General features: G+C 39.4%; 1 protein-coding gene across 7 annotated transcripts in view; it reads left to right on the plus strand.

Moving 5' to 3' along the window:
* HDAC7 (histone deacetylase 7) overlaps positions 1-18724 on the plus strand; it is a 229010-nt gene that overhangs the window by 66993 nt on the left and 143293 nt on the right. For 3 of the 7 annotated variants that reach the window (XM_039352581.1, XM_039352583.1, XM_039352584.1), the window contains one exon: positions 18602-18673. The exons of 2 other annotated variants lie outside the window; for them this stretch is intronic. In XM_039352581.1, coding sequence (XP_039208515.1) covers positions 18602-18673 — 72 coding nt within the window. Of the gene's footprint in view, positions 1-7651; positions 7707-16879; positions 18674-18724 lie in introns of those variants that run through there. 2 more of the 7 variants (XM_039352580.1, XM_039352579.1) reach the window with 2 other exon arrangements.

An 18724-nucleotide genomic window follows, 5' to 3' on the forward strand; every position in this document is an offset into this window, starting at 1 on the left:
AAAATATTTGGTACCTCACTGTTTTTTAAATCTGCACATACATCCGTGCACTGTATCTGTAATCTAGGCAAGTGTAAATGCAATGGACAAATGTCATGTATGGCCATTTGGGTCCAAGAAATGCCAGATGAAATTAGATTCTAAGGGTTCAGTCAAGTAACTCTTACAGCAGGATAAGGACTGACTGTGGGGACAGCAGATTTCATGTCAGTATAATTTGCTATCAACTCAAAGATGAATAAATAGTGTGTCTACTCAGCCTGAGGAAAGATCCCAATGTTATAACTGCTCTACATTCACTGCATGATACAGAAATCTTTCTTGAAACTATGAAGGATGGGAGATGGATTAGTGTTACCCCAGTTTCTCAGAAGGCATGTGATCTGTTTCTACATTAAATACAGGTAGTCCTTATGACCACAGTTGAAGCCAAAATTTCTGTTTCTAAGAGAAATATTTGTTGAGTGAATTTATTTTACAACCTTTGTTGCCACAGCGGTTAAGCAAATCACTACAGTTGTTAAGTTAGTAACATGGTTGTTAAGTGAATCTGGCTTCCTCATGGACTTTGCTTGTCAGACGGTCGCAAAAGAGGATCATGTGACCCCAGGACACTGCAACCGTCATAAATATGAACCAGTCGTCAAGCGTCTGAATTTTGATCAGGTGACCATGGGGGATGCTGCAATGGTCATAAATGTGAAAAATGGTCATAAGTCTCGTTTTTCAGTGATGTTGTAACTTTGAGCGGCCACTAAACAAACTGTTGTAAGTCAAGGACTAGCTGTAAATGCACGTAGAAATAAGAATAATTGCAAGAAAATTTCCCTGCATTCAATTTCTGCATTGTGAAATATTCTCTGCTACATCTTATTCAGGAAAATAATTTTGTGTGTGTGTGTTTCTTTCCGCTCTGGTATTTATGAATGTAGCTTTCACATTCACATTAAACTATCGGAGTGTGCTGTGGGAAGCAAGTAAGTATTTAGTGGAAAGGAAGATGCTTGCTTTCTCTCAAGCCAAAGGATCTGGCAACATTTGCTGAGGTAGGATTATCAATACTGTATGTAAAACATCCTCAGCCAAAAGATACACATATATTATAACGGGAAAGCAGAATAGCTTTCAGTGAGTAGGCCTTGAGCTGTAAACAGAAGTTATTGTGTAAAATAGCAAGTAGAGATGATAGAGAAGCCAGGGGCAAAATGATGGCTTGGGGTATGAGTGCATGAACCTGGTTAAATGTAAGGATACTCTGTCTATACAAATACAAAATTTTGCCTGAATTGTGGCAAATGGCAGAAAGATATATCTAAATTTTCATGGCAAGGGGAAAAAAAATGAGTTGAATATTATTGTATGCACACAGATGGAAAGAATGGCTAGTGAAATTGACAAATCTTACTGAAATGGGTAAACTAATTTCTTTGATTAGAGAAAAGATAACCGTTGACACTTATTGCTGACAAAACCACTTATGGACTTTTTTGCATAAATGAAAAAATGAATTTATGATTAGACAGAATAAATTATAGAAAGAAGAATATTCAGATGTAACTTCCGGTAGAGAGGTAAAATATAATCGCACTTATAACTGCTGTGAAGAATATTGTAAACCACTGCTTTGTTTCTTTTTCTTTCTTTTCTATTTTTGTTTAGCACTTTTTCTTTACTTCCATTTTTTTTCTTTTTCTTTTCTTTCAGGCATACAGAACACTTTTAAACACACAATTGTAGATGGGGAACTTGAGGCCTTCCAGCTGCTATTGACATATAAATCCCAGCTGACATACCAGAGATTAATATTTCTTCAGCAACCTCAGCAGGTTCACTACTTTCCTTCCTCCAGATTACAATTTTGTTGTAATCTAGATAACCACCCTTCTATATTACAGATCAGAGCGTAATTTAGCAAAATTCATAGCATGGGCGTTCTGCTCAGTGTCTAAGCTACAACTTTGTACATTTATGGTAATCATTATCACATAGTTTTGGTTAGGGAATGCTGTCTTGTGGAAAGTTGGGAATGAGGGATCCACGTCTAGTTCTCTCTGTGTATCTATCAAGTTCACAGTTTTTGGCATAGCGAATGAACAGAAGTAACAGAATTTCCATCAGCCGGTGATACTTACAGGAACCCTAAGTATCCTCTTTCTATCTGCTTGACTATTGTATGTTCATTTTTTCAGCTAGACTAAATAGACCATATTTTTAAAAACAAATTGAAGGTGATATGATAGATTCTCCTGGCTCCTTTTTCTTCTTACAGTCATTTTTAGCTAAAAATAATGTCTGTCTGCCTGCCTGCCTATTACAGAACATAGAACAGTGCATAAACAGTATGTTTAATGTATACTCTGTGTGTATGTATGTGAAGCTTGCCTTTTATATTCCAGGCTTCCCCGATCTCATGTCTTTCAAGTGTGTTGGAAGACAACTCCCAAGAATCTTCACAAGCAGCAAGGCTGCCATCTTTTTGTTCACCATACTCTCTTCGACAGAAAAAAAGAGTGACAGGGATATGTTAGGCATCTCAAACATTTGCCCATCTTTACCTTCCCTTTTTGGAGACCCTTCTTGGGGACTGTTATCCCCAGATCTGTGTCCAGCCAGAGCTAAAAGAGTTTGTTGTAGACAATACAGACTCTTATTGAATCACCTTCACCCATTTCAAAATCTCAGGTCTCCTTTTAGCAGAGGATTTCAGTGGAAAGTCCTTGAAAGCAAATCTCTCTCCTGGATCACAAAAAGTAGAGGGTTGTTGGGTGTTTTTTTTGTTTTTTTTTTGCAAGTGAGTATTTGTACATGCCTTGATTCCCTCAAAATGGAATATGCACCTCCTTTAAATAATCCTACTAAGCCAAGGAATGCAGTGGCAATCTGCTTGAAGAGAGTCAGAAGGAGGTACAGTTGGATCCAGTTTTTTAGCCAACCAGTTGGACACAAACTCACCTGAGTCTGTGTTCTTGTTTATTAGAATCAAATGTGGGCCACATCTGTGCTGCAGGCAACTTTGCTTCGTTCTGGTTTTGATTTACCTGGGTTCCAGTTGCTTAAATGCTGCTTTTGTTCTCATCTTTATAGAACCCCCAAACTGAATCCTGGCTTTGTGTTTCCCCACACACTTTGGTTTATTTCTTCTGGGAAACACCTGGGCCACACAAGGCCACTGAAGTGGTCAGCTGCTAACCCAGAAACTGCAGTGCGTGCTTTGCTGAGGCCCTGTTATGCATGAATGGTAGTTCCCGCTCTTGGGTAGGAATAGCAGGTGAAATCCTGCTTCCTACCACACTTCCAGTTCTATCTGTTTAGGCCAGTGGTTCTCAACCTGTGGGTCGGGACCCCATTTGGGGTCGAATGACCGTTTCACGGGGGTCACCAAACCATGCTGTCCGCCATTTTTTTCCTTTTTCCCTAGCTGTCCTACTCCCTCTTATTGGTGGCCACACCCACTTGGGGGTCACCACAACATGGGGAACTGTATTATGGGGTCACGGCATTAGAAAGGTTGAGAATCACTGGTTTAGGCCATAGTCAGCCAGTTAAGCTGTACTTTAGCCTGACTCCTTTCATCTTCCCTCAGTCCAAGGTTCTCAAGTGAAGAGTGATCTCAGTGCTCTGATCTGGGTGATTCATGTTACAATAAATGGCCTAGGTTAGCAGCCCCCAACCTTTTGGGCACCAGGGACCGGTTCTGTGGAGAAATGTTTTTCCGCAGACTGGAAGGGGCATGGTTTCGTGTGCTGCCTGCCTCCTGCAGATGGGGCTTCGCTTGTTTGCATGGACCAGTTTCTGGCATGCCATGGACTGGTGCCGATCCATGGAGTGAGGGTTTGGGACCTCTGGCCTAGGTTACTATTTCCAATAATAAGTAATTTCCCGTAATGCAGCAGCAAGATAACCACCTTGCTCAAGAGCCATAAATGCTGACAGGAAAATTTGGGGGAACTGGAATGTATCAGTGTATTCTGTCTGCATCTAATAGTTGAACCAAATTTCCCAGAGTCTTCTCAGCAGGTGTAGGCTGATTAATTATTGGGTTCTAGTATAAACTATCCACAAAGGACAGCCCATGGATTTGAAGTCAAGTCTTCACAATCTTAATGCATGAGAGCCAGTTTGTTTGAATCTTGCCAGCCTTTTTTGATTTTTAGTTTTGCAAGGGAGGGGAGAGTTCAGCAAACTTCAATTATGAGGCCATAAAAAATTCTTCTTGCAGACGGAGCAGGTCCTTTGCTACTTCAATATTCCCGCTTTTACAAAGCATCTTTTGCCACGGCAGAGCCAGCTAGCTGATTTTGTAAATAGTTTAGATTTCACATTACAGGGAGTCTTCAATTGACAACATTTCATTTACTCATCGTTCAAAGGTACAACAGCACTGAAAAAAGACTGATGATCATTTTTCACACTTATGACCGTTGCAGCATCCTCGTGGTCATGTGATCAAAATTTGCTTGACAAGCGGTTCCTATTTATAATGGTTGCAGTGTCCCGGGCTCATATGATCCTCTTTTTGCGACTATCTGACAAGCAAAGTCCATGAGGAAGCCAGATTCACTTAACAACCGTTTTACTAATTTAACAACTGCAGTGACTCACTTATCAAAAGTGGCAACAAAATGGGGCAAAACTCACTTAACTGTCTCTCTTAGCAACTGAAATTTTGGGCTCAATTGTGGTCATAAATCGAGAACTTCCCTGCCTTTTTATCCTAGCCATCAAAACAGTTTTATTTCTAGGCAAGGACAGCAAGAGTTATCTGTTGAATCTGGAAGGTTTATCACGATAATGAAATGAAATTGTGATTTTGTGACACAAGCTTTGCTCCTTATATACATTTTTGTAATGTTGCAATGAACGTACAAGAGGTCAGTTTGGCCTAGTGGTTAAGGTGCTAATTTAGACAGAAATCAGGAGACTTTAAGTTCTAGCCCCCCCCCCCCTTTTAGGCATGAAAGCCAGCTAGGTGTCTTTAGGTCAATTGCTCTCTTTCAACCTAGCCCACCTCACAGAGTTGAGTTGCTTTCCAGTGTTATGTTTGAATTTAAAAAAAATGTTTCAGTCCCTTTTGCCTAGGTCAGGGGTAGGCAACCTTGGCTCTTTTATGACTTGTGGACTTCAACTCCCAGAATTCCTGACCAGCCATTCTGGGAGGTGAAATCCACGAGTCATAAAAGAGTCAAGGTTGCCTATCCCTGGCCTAGGTAACAGTTCCTGTATTCCTGTCAAGGATATCTTCCTTACTCTCTATGCAAGGCAACACATGTTTCATCATTTGTCCTACCTGCCCCCCCACCCCATCCACAAAAGATGAGGAATTCCCCCCCCCCGATTTTCTCAAATTACAGTACCTAGCAGATATGGCCACAATAAGATTGTGGTTTGAATAAGATTTTTATTGCATGCATCTTTTTGAAGCCTTTTTCTTTTACTTTTGAGGCAGCAGAACTGCCATTGTGGTTTGTTGTTGAAATATTTGTGTTTTTTAAAACTTTAACAGGGGTTATTTTATTTAAAAATGCAGCATCCACTCCCATCACTGCGGGTGTTGAATTTGGTTACTGCTTGTACCGGTACATCATCATTTATGACACTCCATTGTTTTAATTATTGTGGCTTTAATGGCATGTTATATTTTAGTTTTAGATTGTGGTTTTTAAAACTGAAGTATTGTGTATTATGGTTTTTGTGTGAGCTGCTTGGAAGATTTTTACTTTGAAAACTTTCTTGAAATAATTGCAGTAATAACAGTACATCTAAAATCTGTTATGAAAAATGATAATTGCTTAATATTTTTAAAAATGTCAATTCTGGATATAGTTATTTGGATGTAAGTTGAATTCAACATAGAAGCTTTCTTTATAGGATTTGATTACATTCAAGTAGCTCATTAAAACTGATCAGTATTATAATATGACAAGAGACCAAGATTATCAGATCCTGCCACTTCAGGCTAAAGGAAAGAGCTGCCATTTTTTAAATGTTTTTTTTTTTTTTTTTTGTATTGAAGACAAACCACATTCCAGCTGGAAACTAACCAATCAAGGAGAAAGAGTTCAGAATTTAAAACCCATTCATGGGTAGGCCTTAAAGACTGTGATTCTTCTTTCACCAATCTGAAAGACTGCACAGTCAATTCCCAGCCCATTCTCATCTATATCAAAAGTTTTAAAAAAAAAACAGGCATTATTTTATGTGTTTCTTGTTCAATCCCAGATGCACATTCTTTACTTGGACAGAGAAGAGAGTTACCTTAACAAAGCTATTGCAAGATTGCATGCTTAATTACACATTTATTCAAGCTCCTTTCTATTGTTGTTAGATTTTTTTTAATCATTTGATTCTAGATACTGCATGGGCTGTGTACATGTTTGTGTTTGTGTGTGTGTGTATGAGTGTGAATGTGTGTGTATGTGTATGTGCAGGTAGTCCTTGACTTACGACCACAATTGAGCCCAGAATTTATATTGCTAAGTGAGAAATTTGTTAAGTAAGTTTTGTCCCATTTTACCACCTTTCTTTCCACATTTGTTAAGTGAATCACTGCAGCTGTTAAGTTAATAACACAGTTGTTAAGTGAACCGGCTTCCCCCCTTGACTCTACTTGTCAGAAGCTTGCAAAAGGGGATCAAATGACATCAGGACATTGCAACCATCATAAATAAGAGCCACTTGTCAAGCATCCGAATGTAAATCACGTGACCATGGGGATGCTTCATAGGTCATAAGTGTGAAAAATGGTCATAAGTCAGTTTTTTCAGTGGCATTGTAACTTTGAACAGTCATTAAATGAACTGTTGTAAGTCAAGGACTACCTGTACACACATGTATATGACTATGAATATCTAAAGATGTACCAAAACCTGGGAGGAGGGGGTGGGGTGGGGTAGGGTGGGAGGAACAATCCAATAATTTCAGTCCAGTATATTTCTAATACATCAACAGCCATGCTTTCCCCAAAACACTGCTATCAGAAAAAAATGGAGATGTCCCTAGGATTGGGCAACATGGAGTCCTCCAGATGCCTTGGACATTATTCCCTATTACTGGCTGAGGAGAGTGAAATCAGTGGTCCAGAATATTTGCCAGAAGAACTCTCTCAAGAGGAATGGGTTGATTTGTGCCATAAGCCTAAAAAGTGTCCTTCCTGACCCAATACGATATATAACTACATTTAGATGTTGCCAACATCTCTGTTTACAGAGATTTTAAGGATGGGTGCTTATTTGAAGCATGCAGTCAAATGATGGCATAGATCATGGGTATCAAACTGGCAGCCCGCAGGCCAGATGTGTCACGCACAGGCCACGCCCACCCCAGCTCCACAGAGGCAAAAAACATCGTAATACGTCATGATATGTCACATGACACGATTGAGTTTGACACTCATGGCATAGATCCTTCACCACCAGTCTGGCTTCTGGTTAGGATAGCCATTATATACTGAGGGTTTAAGAATCAAAGCAGTTGCTGGGCATTGCAAGGAAAGACACATGGGAAGAAGCATTAAGGAGGAGGGTCACATTTTTTTCAATTTAAAGATCTTCCCATTATTTCAGTTCAGATCATATTGTTGTTTCTGTTTGCATCCACAGCAGGGATTCCCCAGTAAGCTAGTGGATACATTTGGAATTTGAGGACCTTTCTTGGACATTTTCACAAAATGGATGAAGTAGATGATACGGTCAATCTGAAATACCAAGGTATTAATAGGCAAATCAATGAGATTGTTCCCAGGGGCAGTCTACACAAAATAACCAAATTTCAGACCAAATTTATTTTTGGTTTTTTCCTGGGCATGTAGATACATTTCTAGAGAAAGCACTAGACTATAGCCACTCACCATTTATTGTAAATGCAATGCTTGAGGTCATGTTTCTTGCTTCGTAGTATGCTAGCTTTTCATTTATTTATTTGGACAGTATAAATGAGGAACTCTGAGGCTAACGGATAACAGAAGGTGCATAGATACCTCTGGATGCCATGCAGAGGATCTAGTTCCTAGGATGTGTCTACCTACTACTAGTAGAAAAAGGGAAGGATAAAAGAAGATTCAGTTTATTTTAAATCATGGGAAAAAAATTTATCAATGGTTAACAACACGATCTAGCGAGAAAGGATTGTGAGGTTTAATAGGATGAATGATATCTACTGACTAGCTATTATTTTTATGATTACTGCTATTGTTATTGATTATAGTTATTTACTATTACATTAATTACTGTTATTTAATATTTGTATCCGGACGACAGTCTGCTTGCTAAAGCGTGGAATTATTGTTGGGGGTAACCCCATTTTTGTAGCTACCCTTACCCTAATCCCACTTCCAAACCCTACCCAATACCCATACTGATCCCATCCTTTCTTCATCTTCGTAAAACCTAATAAAATATTTATTAAAAAAAAGAAAAGAAAAAGGGAAGGATAAATATACTGTTACTCTGCCAAACACGAAGAGCGCTTCTGGTTTCTGTCCTCTCAAAGACTACATCTAGGCTCTAAATTGCTGTTTGCTCATTTACAGAAAAGGGGACATTTTTGGAGTCCATGAAAAAATCAGATAGTTTTTCTAGGGTATCCCCAAAGGAGTGGGTATCCACAGAAGTTCTCTGCTGGAGACTGATTTTTTTTTCTCATCTCAATTATCTTCTTATAATGGAGGATATTGCAGAAGAAGCTAACAAACAAAGCATATTCTTGGTTAATCTGCCCCCTTTGCAAAGAAGAGTCATTATGTTTCTTGACAGCTGTTCCTTCTTTGGAAAAGGGAAGTGTAATTCAGTAGTCTGGGAAATGTCCTGTATTTAAGTTAGCTGGAATAATATTTCCCTGAATTATTAGAAAGAAGATGCTGTAAGAACTGATTGAGACATGTTGTTTGTCCAGAAGAGGAAGCAGGAAATGCATTTTGCTTGATAGCTGCATTGCTTTCAGTTTGAAGGTTTAGCTGGGCGGCTCTGGTGGGACAGTTTCACCTCAGACCTGTAGCTGGCATAAATACACAGCACCACTCACAGAAGTGGAAGGATTATAGGTGGTAGCACAGCTTGCCTGGAAATATGGAGAGCTGCTGCCAATCAGTGCAATTGTTAGTGATTTTAAAAAGCCTCCATTGCTACTACAATCATCTTTACTCCTCCTGCCAGGAGCAGAGAGAAACCATTTCCATCTTTCTCTACATTATTCTTCTGCAGCCTAGCAGTGCTGGCAGTGCTCTACTGCCCTGTCATCAATCATTCTAGTTGGGCATGTTGAATGTTTTAGACCAATACATCACTGTGGGAACGCTGTAAAAGTAGAGGCAAGGTGGTCCTTTTTTTTTTTTTTTACTGTTTATACTGAGACTGTGGTTTTGAGCTCATTTGCATCAAAATTATTTGCAGAAGAAACCTAGGCATTTGTCAAAAGTCTGTGGCATGTTCAGAAGAGGAAGGAATTTGCTCTCAAATTTGCAAATGTATAAAAAAGTAGGATGCTCTGAGTAAGGTGTCCACAACTGCATCTGCAAAAAGTAGAGCAAGGACATGGCATGGATTAACATAAAATTTGAATAGGCTAATTCCTCAATGGATACTTGTAAATGTGTAAGTATTTATGCCTGATTCAAGCTATAACTCCCCAAGGATGAACAAATTGGTGGCCTTGCTATTCATTTCCCATCCAAATGTTAATTGATAACTTCAAGAGTTTCCCTGATCTTCTTTAATATGGTACTTCATTTTTAAACCAGACAGCTCTTCAAATACATGATGCCTTCAGATAGAGTATGCTTTGTGACTGGGGATTGACGGCCACCCCATACAAGAGAACTGGCTTGATGTGCTAATAAAGCTGCTGGCTTAGAAACCAGAAAACTGAGTTCTAGGCAACCTTTAGGCTGGCTGGGTGACTTTGGACCAATCAAGGTCTCTCAGCTGAACCCACCTTATGAGTTTATTGTTGAGGGCAAAATAGAAGGCAGGAGTATTCGGTGCAGTTTATTCACTGCCTTGAGTTGACCAAAACCATTTTTGTTTTAAAGAAAACATATGTGTAATTAGCTTTTGAGGTTCCTGTGCTTTATGACTTGTCACACTACAGTGAAGCAGGATTTACTGCTTGTTCAATATTAAAAGTAATTGTAGCTGAGTCTGTGTGTGATTCCACTACTCTGCTTTGTAAATATGGTTATGGCAGCTTTAAGATGCATGGACTTCAACTCCCAGAATTTCCCAGCCAGCCATGTCCACTCATAAAGTTGTCAAGATTGGGAACCCCTGGTCTAGAACGAGACATATTGGACAATGTGAACACCTGGTGGGTGGGGATGAGAAAGTCTATTGTTTAACTAAAGCCTTTGAGCAGAAAAATCAGAGTTGGTTTTGCTTCTTCTGTGCCAGTGTAGATTTTCAGTAAAGTATTATACTCTTGGTAAAATCATGTCCCAGGAGTTTCTTTTTCTGGAAATGCCAACTGGACAGTTGACACTGTAGCCAATGGTATTTTTCTATTACTGTTTCTAATCAGAGAGTCTAAGCCGTCAATATGAGATGGCCTCTTTGGGAGCAAGAACTAACCTCACTGAATGGCCTGCTCTTTCTCCCTCCACCACCCCTGTTGGCAACCCACAGCCTCTCCTCATTGCAAAGGCAAGTTCATTTTTCAAGAGATGAACAGCCATCCTTGCAAAATTCAAACTCAGAGATCAAAGACTATAAACTCATGGACAGCCTTGAGGCGGCAGACTAGATAAAAACGTTTTCTTTCACATTTGTTTCCAAATAGGGGCAAAAGGGCAGACAAGAGAAAAGAGGTCTTGGGAAGTGGGGCGGGGTGGGGTGGGGAGAGCAGGCATGGCTGAATTTACAGTTTGACAAACACAAAGGAGGATAGCAATACTGAAGGACGAATGGAAGATTTATATTTCATATTTCACAGAACAAGTTTCCTTTGCCTCTGTGGTCTGGCTGGGGAAAGAAGGGACCCCTCTCTAGAACAATAGCTCTTCTACTGCACTTCGCCAAGTATCTGAATAGTCAGCTTCTGGAGAATATGTGGAGGCAGAAGCCGAAGCGGTGGCAGGGAGAACCAAAGTTTGCAAGTTGCCCATCTGGATTATCCATGTTAGAGATCACCCTGCCAGGATTAAGCCCTTTTATCTTATTATTTTGGCAGCAGGGAGGGGTGAAACATGTGCTTCTGTTTCCCTCTATTAAAATGTGTGTGGTTTAAAAGTCCTTAATGGGATCCAGATTTGTAGAGTTGCATGCCTCTTTTATTTATTTATAAGCTGCAAACCTCTGTGTGTTAATGGAGGGATACGTCTCCCTGAACTCAGTGGGACTCACTTTTGGCTAAAGGCATGAGAAGCCACTGTAATCTTTTGCACTATACTTGTAATTTACTAACCCCTGTGGCCAGATTTCAATCTGTGAGGCAAATTTCAATTGATAGGGCCGAAACTACAGAGCCATATTCTCTTACTTTCTAAATGTTCTTTGAAGCTATTTTGGATTGTGTGTTTACAAAAACTAGTGTTTGATGGTAAACAAATAAAAGTGTGACATAGAAATCCCAAAGGTGTTTTTTCAGGAGGCAACTGGACTTTCTTGGTTTTTTTTTTTTTTTTTTGTAGATCGATTTGTTTCTCATCTAAGAAGCTTCTTCAGTTCTGACCGGATGGTGGGGAATGGAGCTGAAGAAGCTTCTTGGAGAAGAAGCGAAATATCTTCAAAGAAAAACAAGAAAGTCCAGTTGCCTCCTGTAAAAGCACCTTTGGGACAACCATGACATGGATGACTGAGAATCTCCATAGACATTGTGACATGGAAGCCTTCCTGGATCTAAAATAAGTTGAATTTTCAAGGAAGCTTAGGCCCTGATTAGAGTAGAAAGTGTTATTCACATGACGTTCATATCTGGTAGCTCTTTCTTTCTGTGTGGATGGGAATTGTTTCTGGAGACTGAAAAAAATGATGTCTCAAATTGGAGCTTTAGGTTTATATTGGGAAGATACGAATTCCAGTCTAACCATCTTAGGTTATTGCTTTGGGGGTGGTGTAGAGAATTATCACATACAAGAGCTGTACTGGAGAAAAAAAAATTGCACAACGCTTTCAACAGAGATAGTTAGAATGGAGAAAGAAATAGCAAAGACAACAGTCTTCCTTTTTAGTAACACTAACCTTTGGTTCTTCAGATGCCCAGGTTTTGATGCAACAAATATTGCAATCAATGGATTAAATGCCATTGTGATTTATATCACTTCCATAGCATTATCAATTATTTATATCTGTGTAATTCCCAAGATTGTATCAGTAATGTAATTACATCATGAGCAAATGATGTAATTTGCAGTAATTGCATTGTCCTGCAACACACTCTCTGATTTACTAAATCTGCACTTCCCTTCTCCCATTAAAACAAGTTTCACTATGGCCCACCCTGAACCTAATGGACTCTGGATAGAGTGCAACATAATAAAAAAAAAGCATTAAAAACATAACTAAATAATAGAACACAAGAATAAAAAGGCTACTGTATCAAAGGCATCATTCACATAAGGGCCAGACTCTTGCTGGAAATATGTTCCTTCTTTGAAAACCTTATAAAGTAGGAGCTATTAATACATTATACATAAGACTGAAGACTAATTCCTTAAGAATATAATCTGAAGCATGTTTGCTAGAAGAAAATGCTGTCGAATTTAGAAGAATTTGTGTTGGAATAAGTATACAAAGAAGGGGCTATGCAAGTTTCCAACTACACAATATGTTTAATGGGTTCAACACTATACATTTCCTGGATCCAAACTTGGATTGGCAAAATTTTTGGCTTCTGGAATACCCTTCTGGTATCCTAAATGGCAGTGTATTATAACTTGCCAGTGAAAAAGTTCTTTTTTATTTTGGCACAATCAGGAAACTTGGATAAAAGTTCCAAACTTTGAAAAGCCCAAATCTAAATAAACATTGAATCAGGATGAGAAGAGTAACTCAATAAATTCTGTGTATCTGGGTTCCTTTTTTTATTGTTTATAGCTAGAATAATGGCAAGAGATTTTCTATTATTGTTTTTAAAATAATGATAAATTTTGGCTGTCATTTTCCTGAACACATTTACTGGGAAACGGAAGTATAATTTGTTTCAGAAGGTAATCTGAGACTAGGAGCAGCCCACTTTTTAACAGGCCCCATGCATAAAAAAGAGGTAGGACTTCAATCAAGACTACCATCTTGTTTTTCTTTTACCCTGTCTCTTCTGTAGATGTTTCTGAATTATTCTGAAAACAGCTTGGTGAAAGTTGGTGAATGAAGGTAAAAATAGACTGTTTCTAACAAATGACTTTTTGGGGAAGAATACTATTCTTCATAAATGTAATTAAGGCCCAAACCACACCTTTAGCATTCTTGCTTGCCATTTAATCTACACACATAGATACATTAATGTTTGTTTTTCTTTACCATAAGCAATTGTTACTGTTTGTCAGCTTCAGTGCTTTTTCTTTGATGAGGGTGGAAAGTCTTGTGAATGCCTTACACAATTTTATGAGAGACAGGAGGAGGGTGAAGTAGATAAGGTTCTATGAAATTGAAATGACATGAGTTTCATTGGAGACAAGATAGGGCATCCTTTAACTATGATTAAGAGGCAGCAGCTTGTAATTAGAATGTAAAGTTTATCTCTATTTCCTGATCATTAAACTCTGAGGTTTGAAGATACAGCTGTCTATTGATTTAATGTTCATTTAAAACCCACTAAGGATGAAGTTTATGCATTTCCCTCTCTTTTCCTTTTAAAGTAGAAGTTTTGGAGAATCTTAACTTTGATGAGGATTTGTATTTTTTGGGAGGTTATTTATATTAGTTATTTTTTAATTAATCTGATTGACCTGGATTGATCTAGATAACAAAACAAGGATATGCCTTGTTAATATTTGCATGGGAAGCCCTGTGGAAAACTCAGGGTTTAGGCTGAACTGGGAAGTGGAACAGGTGTTGTGGAAAGAAATATCAAGCTACTGTGTCATGCCATGAAACCTGTATGGATCTAAACCTGTAAATCACCAGGAACTGATCTAGATTAGAAGGCAATACCTTTAAAGCAGACATGTCAAACTTGCGATGTATCGGGACGGTTTTGCCATTGCCGGCAATGGGGTGGGTGCGGCTTCCGGATGATGTGTCTGGCCCATGGGCCGGCAGTTTGACACCCCTGCTTTAAAGTAATCCTAATTAGTGAATTCAATTCCAGATTAGGAATAGAGTAGATTATAGGTTTCATAAATAGGCTGATGGAGGTGGATGGAGGGAGAAAGTTGATGTCTTTTACTCCACAAAATTTCTTCTCTGGTTTACTATTTGCTCTAGGAGGAATTAAACGGCAGGTTTTTTTACAGGACAAAAGCCATTTTAGGAATAGTGACTTTTTGGAGGTGAAATGGTGCTCAGACAGAAATAACTATTTTTCTCTGCTACCATTCAAATTACGGTATCATAGAAGCCTTTTATGCTTTTACTATTGGCAGATACATTCAAGCATTTCTTAATTTGTTTTGCTAATCTAGGAGCTAGAGCCTTGAACAGGGACCTTAACTATGAAAAGCAGGCCTTTAACTTTGGTTTATGCTGTCCTTGCTTTTTTATTTTAACATCTTGAGATTTTTTTAAAAAAATCCTTTTTCCTGGAATGCTTTTTTCCCCTGCTAATCACATCCCTGATGTGTAATTCTACTCTGATTGGGATATTCCAATCAAGCAGTGTTTGCATGCCATGTTTTTCTCCAGGAGAATAACTACGGTAGTAATGTAGAACCTCCTGTGCTAATTTTATGATTCTTTCTTTTGCTGAAATGTAGCTTTCCTTTCAGTTTTGACGAGTAGGTCATAGCAAATGTCAGTGAGGTGACCGCTTGAAAGGAAATGTCACTAGTGACTGAGTCCCTTGGAGGTTGTGTACAGGAAATGACAGTAGTGAAACAAAGCATACTTGGATTCTTTATTTGGGAAGATTAAGAGAGACAATGAAATCTTAATGCTTAGCATCCGGTATGATTTTAAAAGCTTCCTTCTGATTCCATCGCCTTCCGTTTCCTGATCCATATTCTCCCCCAAAATAAGAACAAATTTGTATGCGCTGTAGCATAATATGATTTGTGTGGTTTAGCTTACCATATATACTCTGTGAACCCAGCCATTGTGGTTTGTGTATGATGGTTAATGGCTTACTGTTATGAATGAGCTGGAACACAATGGTTTTTTCAAGAAAATGGTTAAAACGAGCAAATTTTCATGGTGTGTGAATTCAGCCATTGTTTGCTTAGACACGATATAAACCACAATTGGCTGAGTTTGAGCAATATATTAGGCCATTAGCCATAGTGTTTTGAGTTCACAGCATATGAAGCAAAACCATAATATGTGAATTAAACATTCATATTCCTGCAGCAAAATCATCCAGTTATTCTATTAAAAGAAAGGGAGAGGTGGCAGAAAGAGGGGGCGGGGATCAAGATAAAAATGATTCAGATAAGCATAGCTCACTAAGCCTCTTGCTAAATGAAAATGTAGAGATATTTCATGCACCTTAAAAAGTGATGAGGAAATGTGTTTATTTGTTTAAACATGTTTCAGTTGCTTTTATAGACCTGTAATAGAGGCTCAGCAAGTCATTCTCAAGGCAGAATACTACAGTGGGATCTTTTTTCTACCTGGTTCCTTTTAACCCACTACCTCTCCCTCTTGGCATCGCTTTTTCTGAGAGCGACAAAGAAAGATTATTGCAAATCCTTTCTGAACCTAAAGTATTTCAGATGTATTGCACAAAATGGCTGGGGAAGAAATTGTAATGCAGGCTGAGAGGAGATTTGGCTTTTTAAATCTACAATATATCAAGTTAGGGAATGTCACGCTGAGAGACTGTAAAGTTGGAGGGATTATGATTTCAGTACTATCCCCCCTGGGATCGGTCAGTTCCATGAGTGAAAAATCTGAGTCCTTGAAGACCCAAACAATGATCCAGTGCTGATTACTGCCCTCACTAAAGCGATTGGTTTTTCTGGTTGACTCCCCAGCACTGAAATGGGGATGGAAAGATCTTTCTTAGGGTTTCTTTACATGCCTCTAATCATAGCTTCCAGCACCGTTGATTGATGTTAATTTTTATCCTAATGAGTAGAAAGCCAACTCTTTAGTTTACAGCTTCATTATTCTTGCCAGGGGTTATCCAGTTAACTCACAACTTTTGCTGGAGTTTTCATATGCTGTAGTTCAATATAAACTGACTAGTGCTTGTGACTGGTAAATCTGTATCCTGTAAATACAGATTTAAGTTCCTACATCATGCTAAAACATAATGTAGTTTTAATTGATGTTGGCCTAAAGTGATGGGTAAACCAAATTGCTATAGTAAGTATTAATAGTTTAATATGGTGTATAAACACATAATTAAGGGAATTATCGCTTAATACCAAGTGTAAGCCAAATCATAGACTTGGCGTTTAGCCGAACTGAATTTTTATCTATCTACCAGACTGAATTATTCCCTGGAATCTCAAGAAGAAAATCAATCTCAAGATAAATTCACTTTTGGAGACTGTTTTATGATGTAATTGTGCTACAAAAGAAAGAAATAGGAAGTGGTGGAAGGGAAACTGTCTCTTCTGGTAAAGACCATGCATGACAAAAAAATCAGTAACAAATACTAGTTTTCAAAGGTTTGATACACGTATATTTCCTGCAATTTTTTAAAATAGTGTTAAATAGCTGGTTTTATTTAGAAGAAAGACTATATTTCCCCAACACATTACTTTATGCTTTGCTAAGTATTGTCTGAATTTACACAACCCACTAAACTATGGTTTTCATACATTAATTGGGTTCACACAATACTTTTAATTACTATAAAATCAACATGACTTACATTATGCCTTAGTGAGATATAAATGCATCTAATCATAATTTATTCAACAAGCCATTATTACAGCATGTCATCATATGAACTCTGATTTCAGTTCACCATCTCTATTCAAATAGTTCTTTCTACCAGTCATTGTGTACCAAAGTATACAGTGGTACGAAAATTGTATCACTTTAATTATACAAATTTGAATTTAAAATTCCCAGAAAACTGCAGTCTCTTTCCTAATATTTAATAAGAGATTGCAGTTAAAAGTTAAATTAAAAATTTAGTGTATTTCAGCATTCTCTAGATTCGTATTTGATTTGATTCTAAAGGAGAATTAAAACTTAAGAATTCATTATTGTTTCGGCAGTGCAGGAATATGGGCCATCATTTTTTAAAAAAATAGTAATGCAAATAGTAATGCAAACAGTCCTTTTTTAGCAACCAGGATTGGGTCTGGCAACTCGATTTTTAAACAAAGTGGTTGCTAAGTGAAACTGCTTACAATCTCACTGCAGCTTTCCTTTGCTTTGCAGGTCATAAATGTGAGGAAAAGTTACTTTTTCATCACCACTGTAACTGCAAATGGTGATTAAAAGAGGTCTGCCTGTAAGCAACCTATGGGCTATTCCAAGTCATACCAATGGGAAGGTTCCAAATAAATTCTGTTTAAAATTGGCAGGTTTTAATCACAATTCGCTTGGTCGGCTGACCTCTCAGTGAGCTTCAATTCAGTCTATTTGTCCCCAATGTTGCATTTCAAGCTTTTTGAGTAAAGCTGACTGAAATTCCGGGCCTTGCTTCTTCGGCCACAGAATATCATAGCTGGTCTGCACTTTCAAATCCAACTCCCTGCCCATCGCCTCGAAATAACCACGAGCCAGGTTGAGGCTTTGGAAACTTTATCCCCTTTTTTCCGTGTCTGGGAAAAGCTGCCAGAGCGCTTCGGCACGCAGGCATCGCCAATCGCGGGACGCGTTCCCACGTTTTCAACAAGTTAAACTAGGGTTGTGAACGCGAAGCCGTGCCTCGCATTTTAATCCAGAGGGGGTGGCTGAACTAGATCAGTGTCCTTTGACTTTCACGTTTTGGAAGTAGCCGCTCGCGGTGGAGGCGGGCGCTTCGCTCCCGAGCACCAGATGGAGCACTTGAACAGCAAACTTTCCGAGTGCCCTGCCATTGGTTGAGGTTGGGCCAATCGCGAGCGCCCTCGGCAAACAATGCAACTTTCTCCCCTGCTCAGTGCGGGTTCCTTTCTATTTTTTTTTCTCCTCTTTTTCTTCCCCTTCTTTTTCTTTATTTCCTCTTCTGTTGTTCCCCGTTCGCGCGGTCCTCCTCCAGCGTCTTGGTTCCGATCGGCTGCGCGGGTGGGGAGAAGCGGAGGCCGGGCGCAGGTGGATCCGCCTGGAGAGGCGTTAGCGGCTGTGGCTTCTGAGGGATGGAGCTGGCTGGGATTGCCGAGCCTCGCCGCTGATCTCGAGCGCCGGCAACGAGGATTGGCCCCATGGTTCACTGCCCTTCTTGACCCGTGCGTGTGAAGCCAGCAAAGAAGCTTAACGGATCTCTCCTGCGCGCTCCCGAAGGGAGGCAGCAGCCGGGAGGAAGGGTCCACCCATGCCAGGACTGCACCCAGCGTTGGGCACTACCGCTAAAACGAGCAACCACAGTAGCAGCTCCTCCAGCGCTCACGACTCCGATTCTCTTTTCTCCTCCCCAGATGGAATTAAAGGGCGAACGGCAGAGGAGAAGGGCGTGAGCCTGGCCGAGAAGAGCGGCGCCTCTAGCCAAGGTAAGAGCCGACTCCAGCCGGCGGCGGATCCCTCCTCGGGGGGGGGGGGAC

Source organism: Crotalus tigris, unplaced genomic scaffold, assembly GCF_016545835.1.
Source record: "Crotalus tigris isolate CLP2741 ecotype Arizona unplaced genomic scaffold, ASM1654583v1 scf7180000018445.1570621, whole genome shotgun sequence".
NCBI classification, from domain to species: Eukaryota; Metazoa; Chordata; class Lepidosauria; order Squamata; family Viperidae; genus Crotalus; species Crotalus tigris.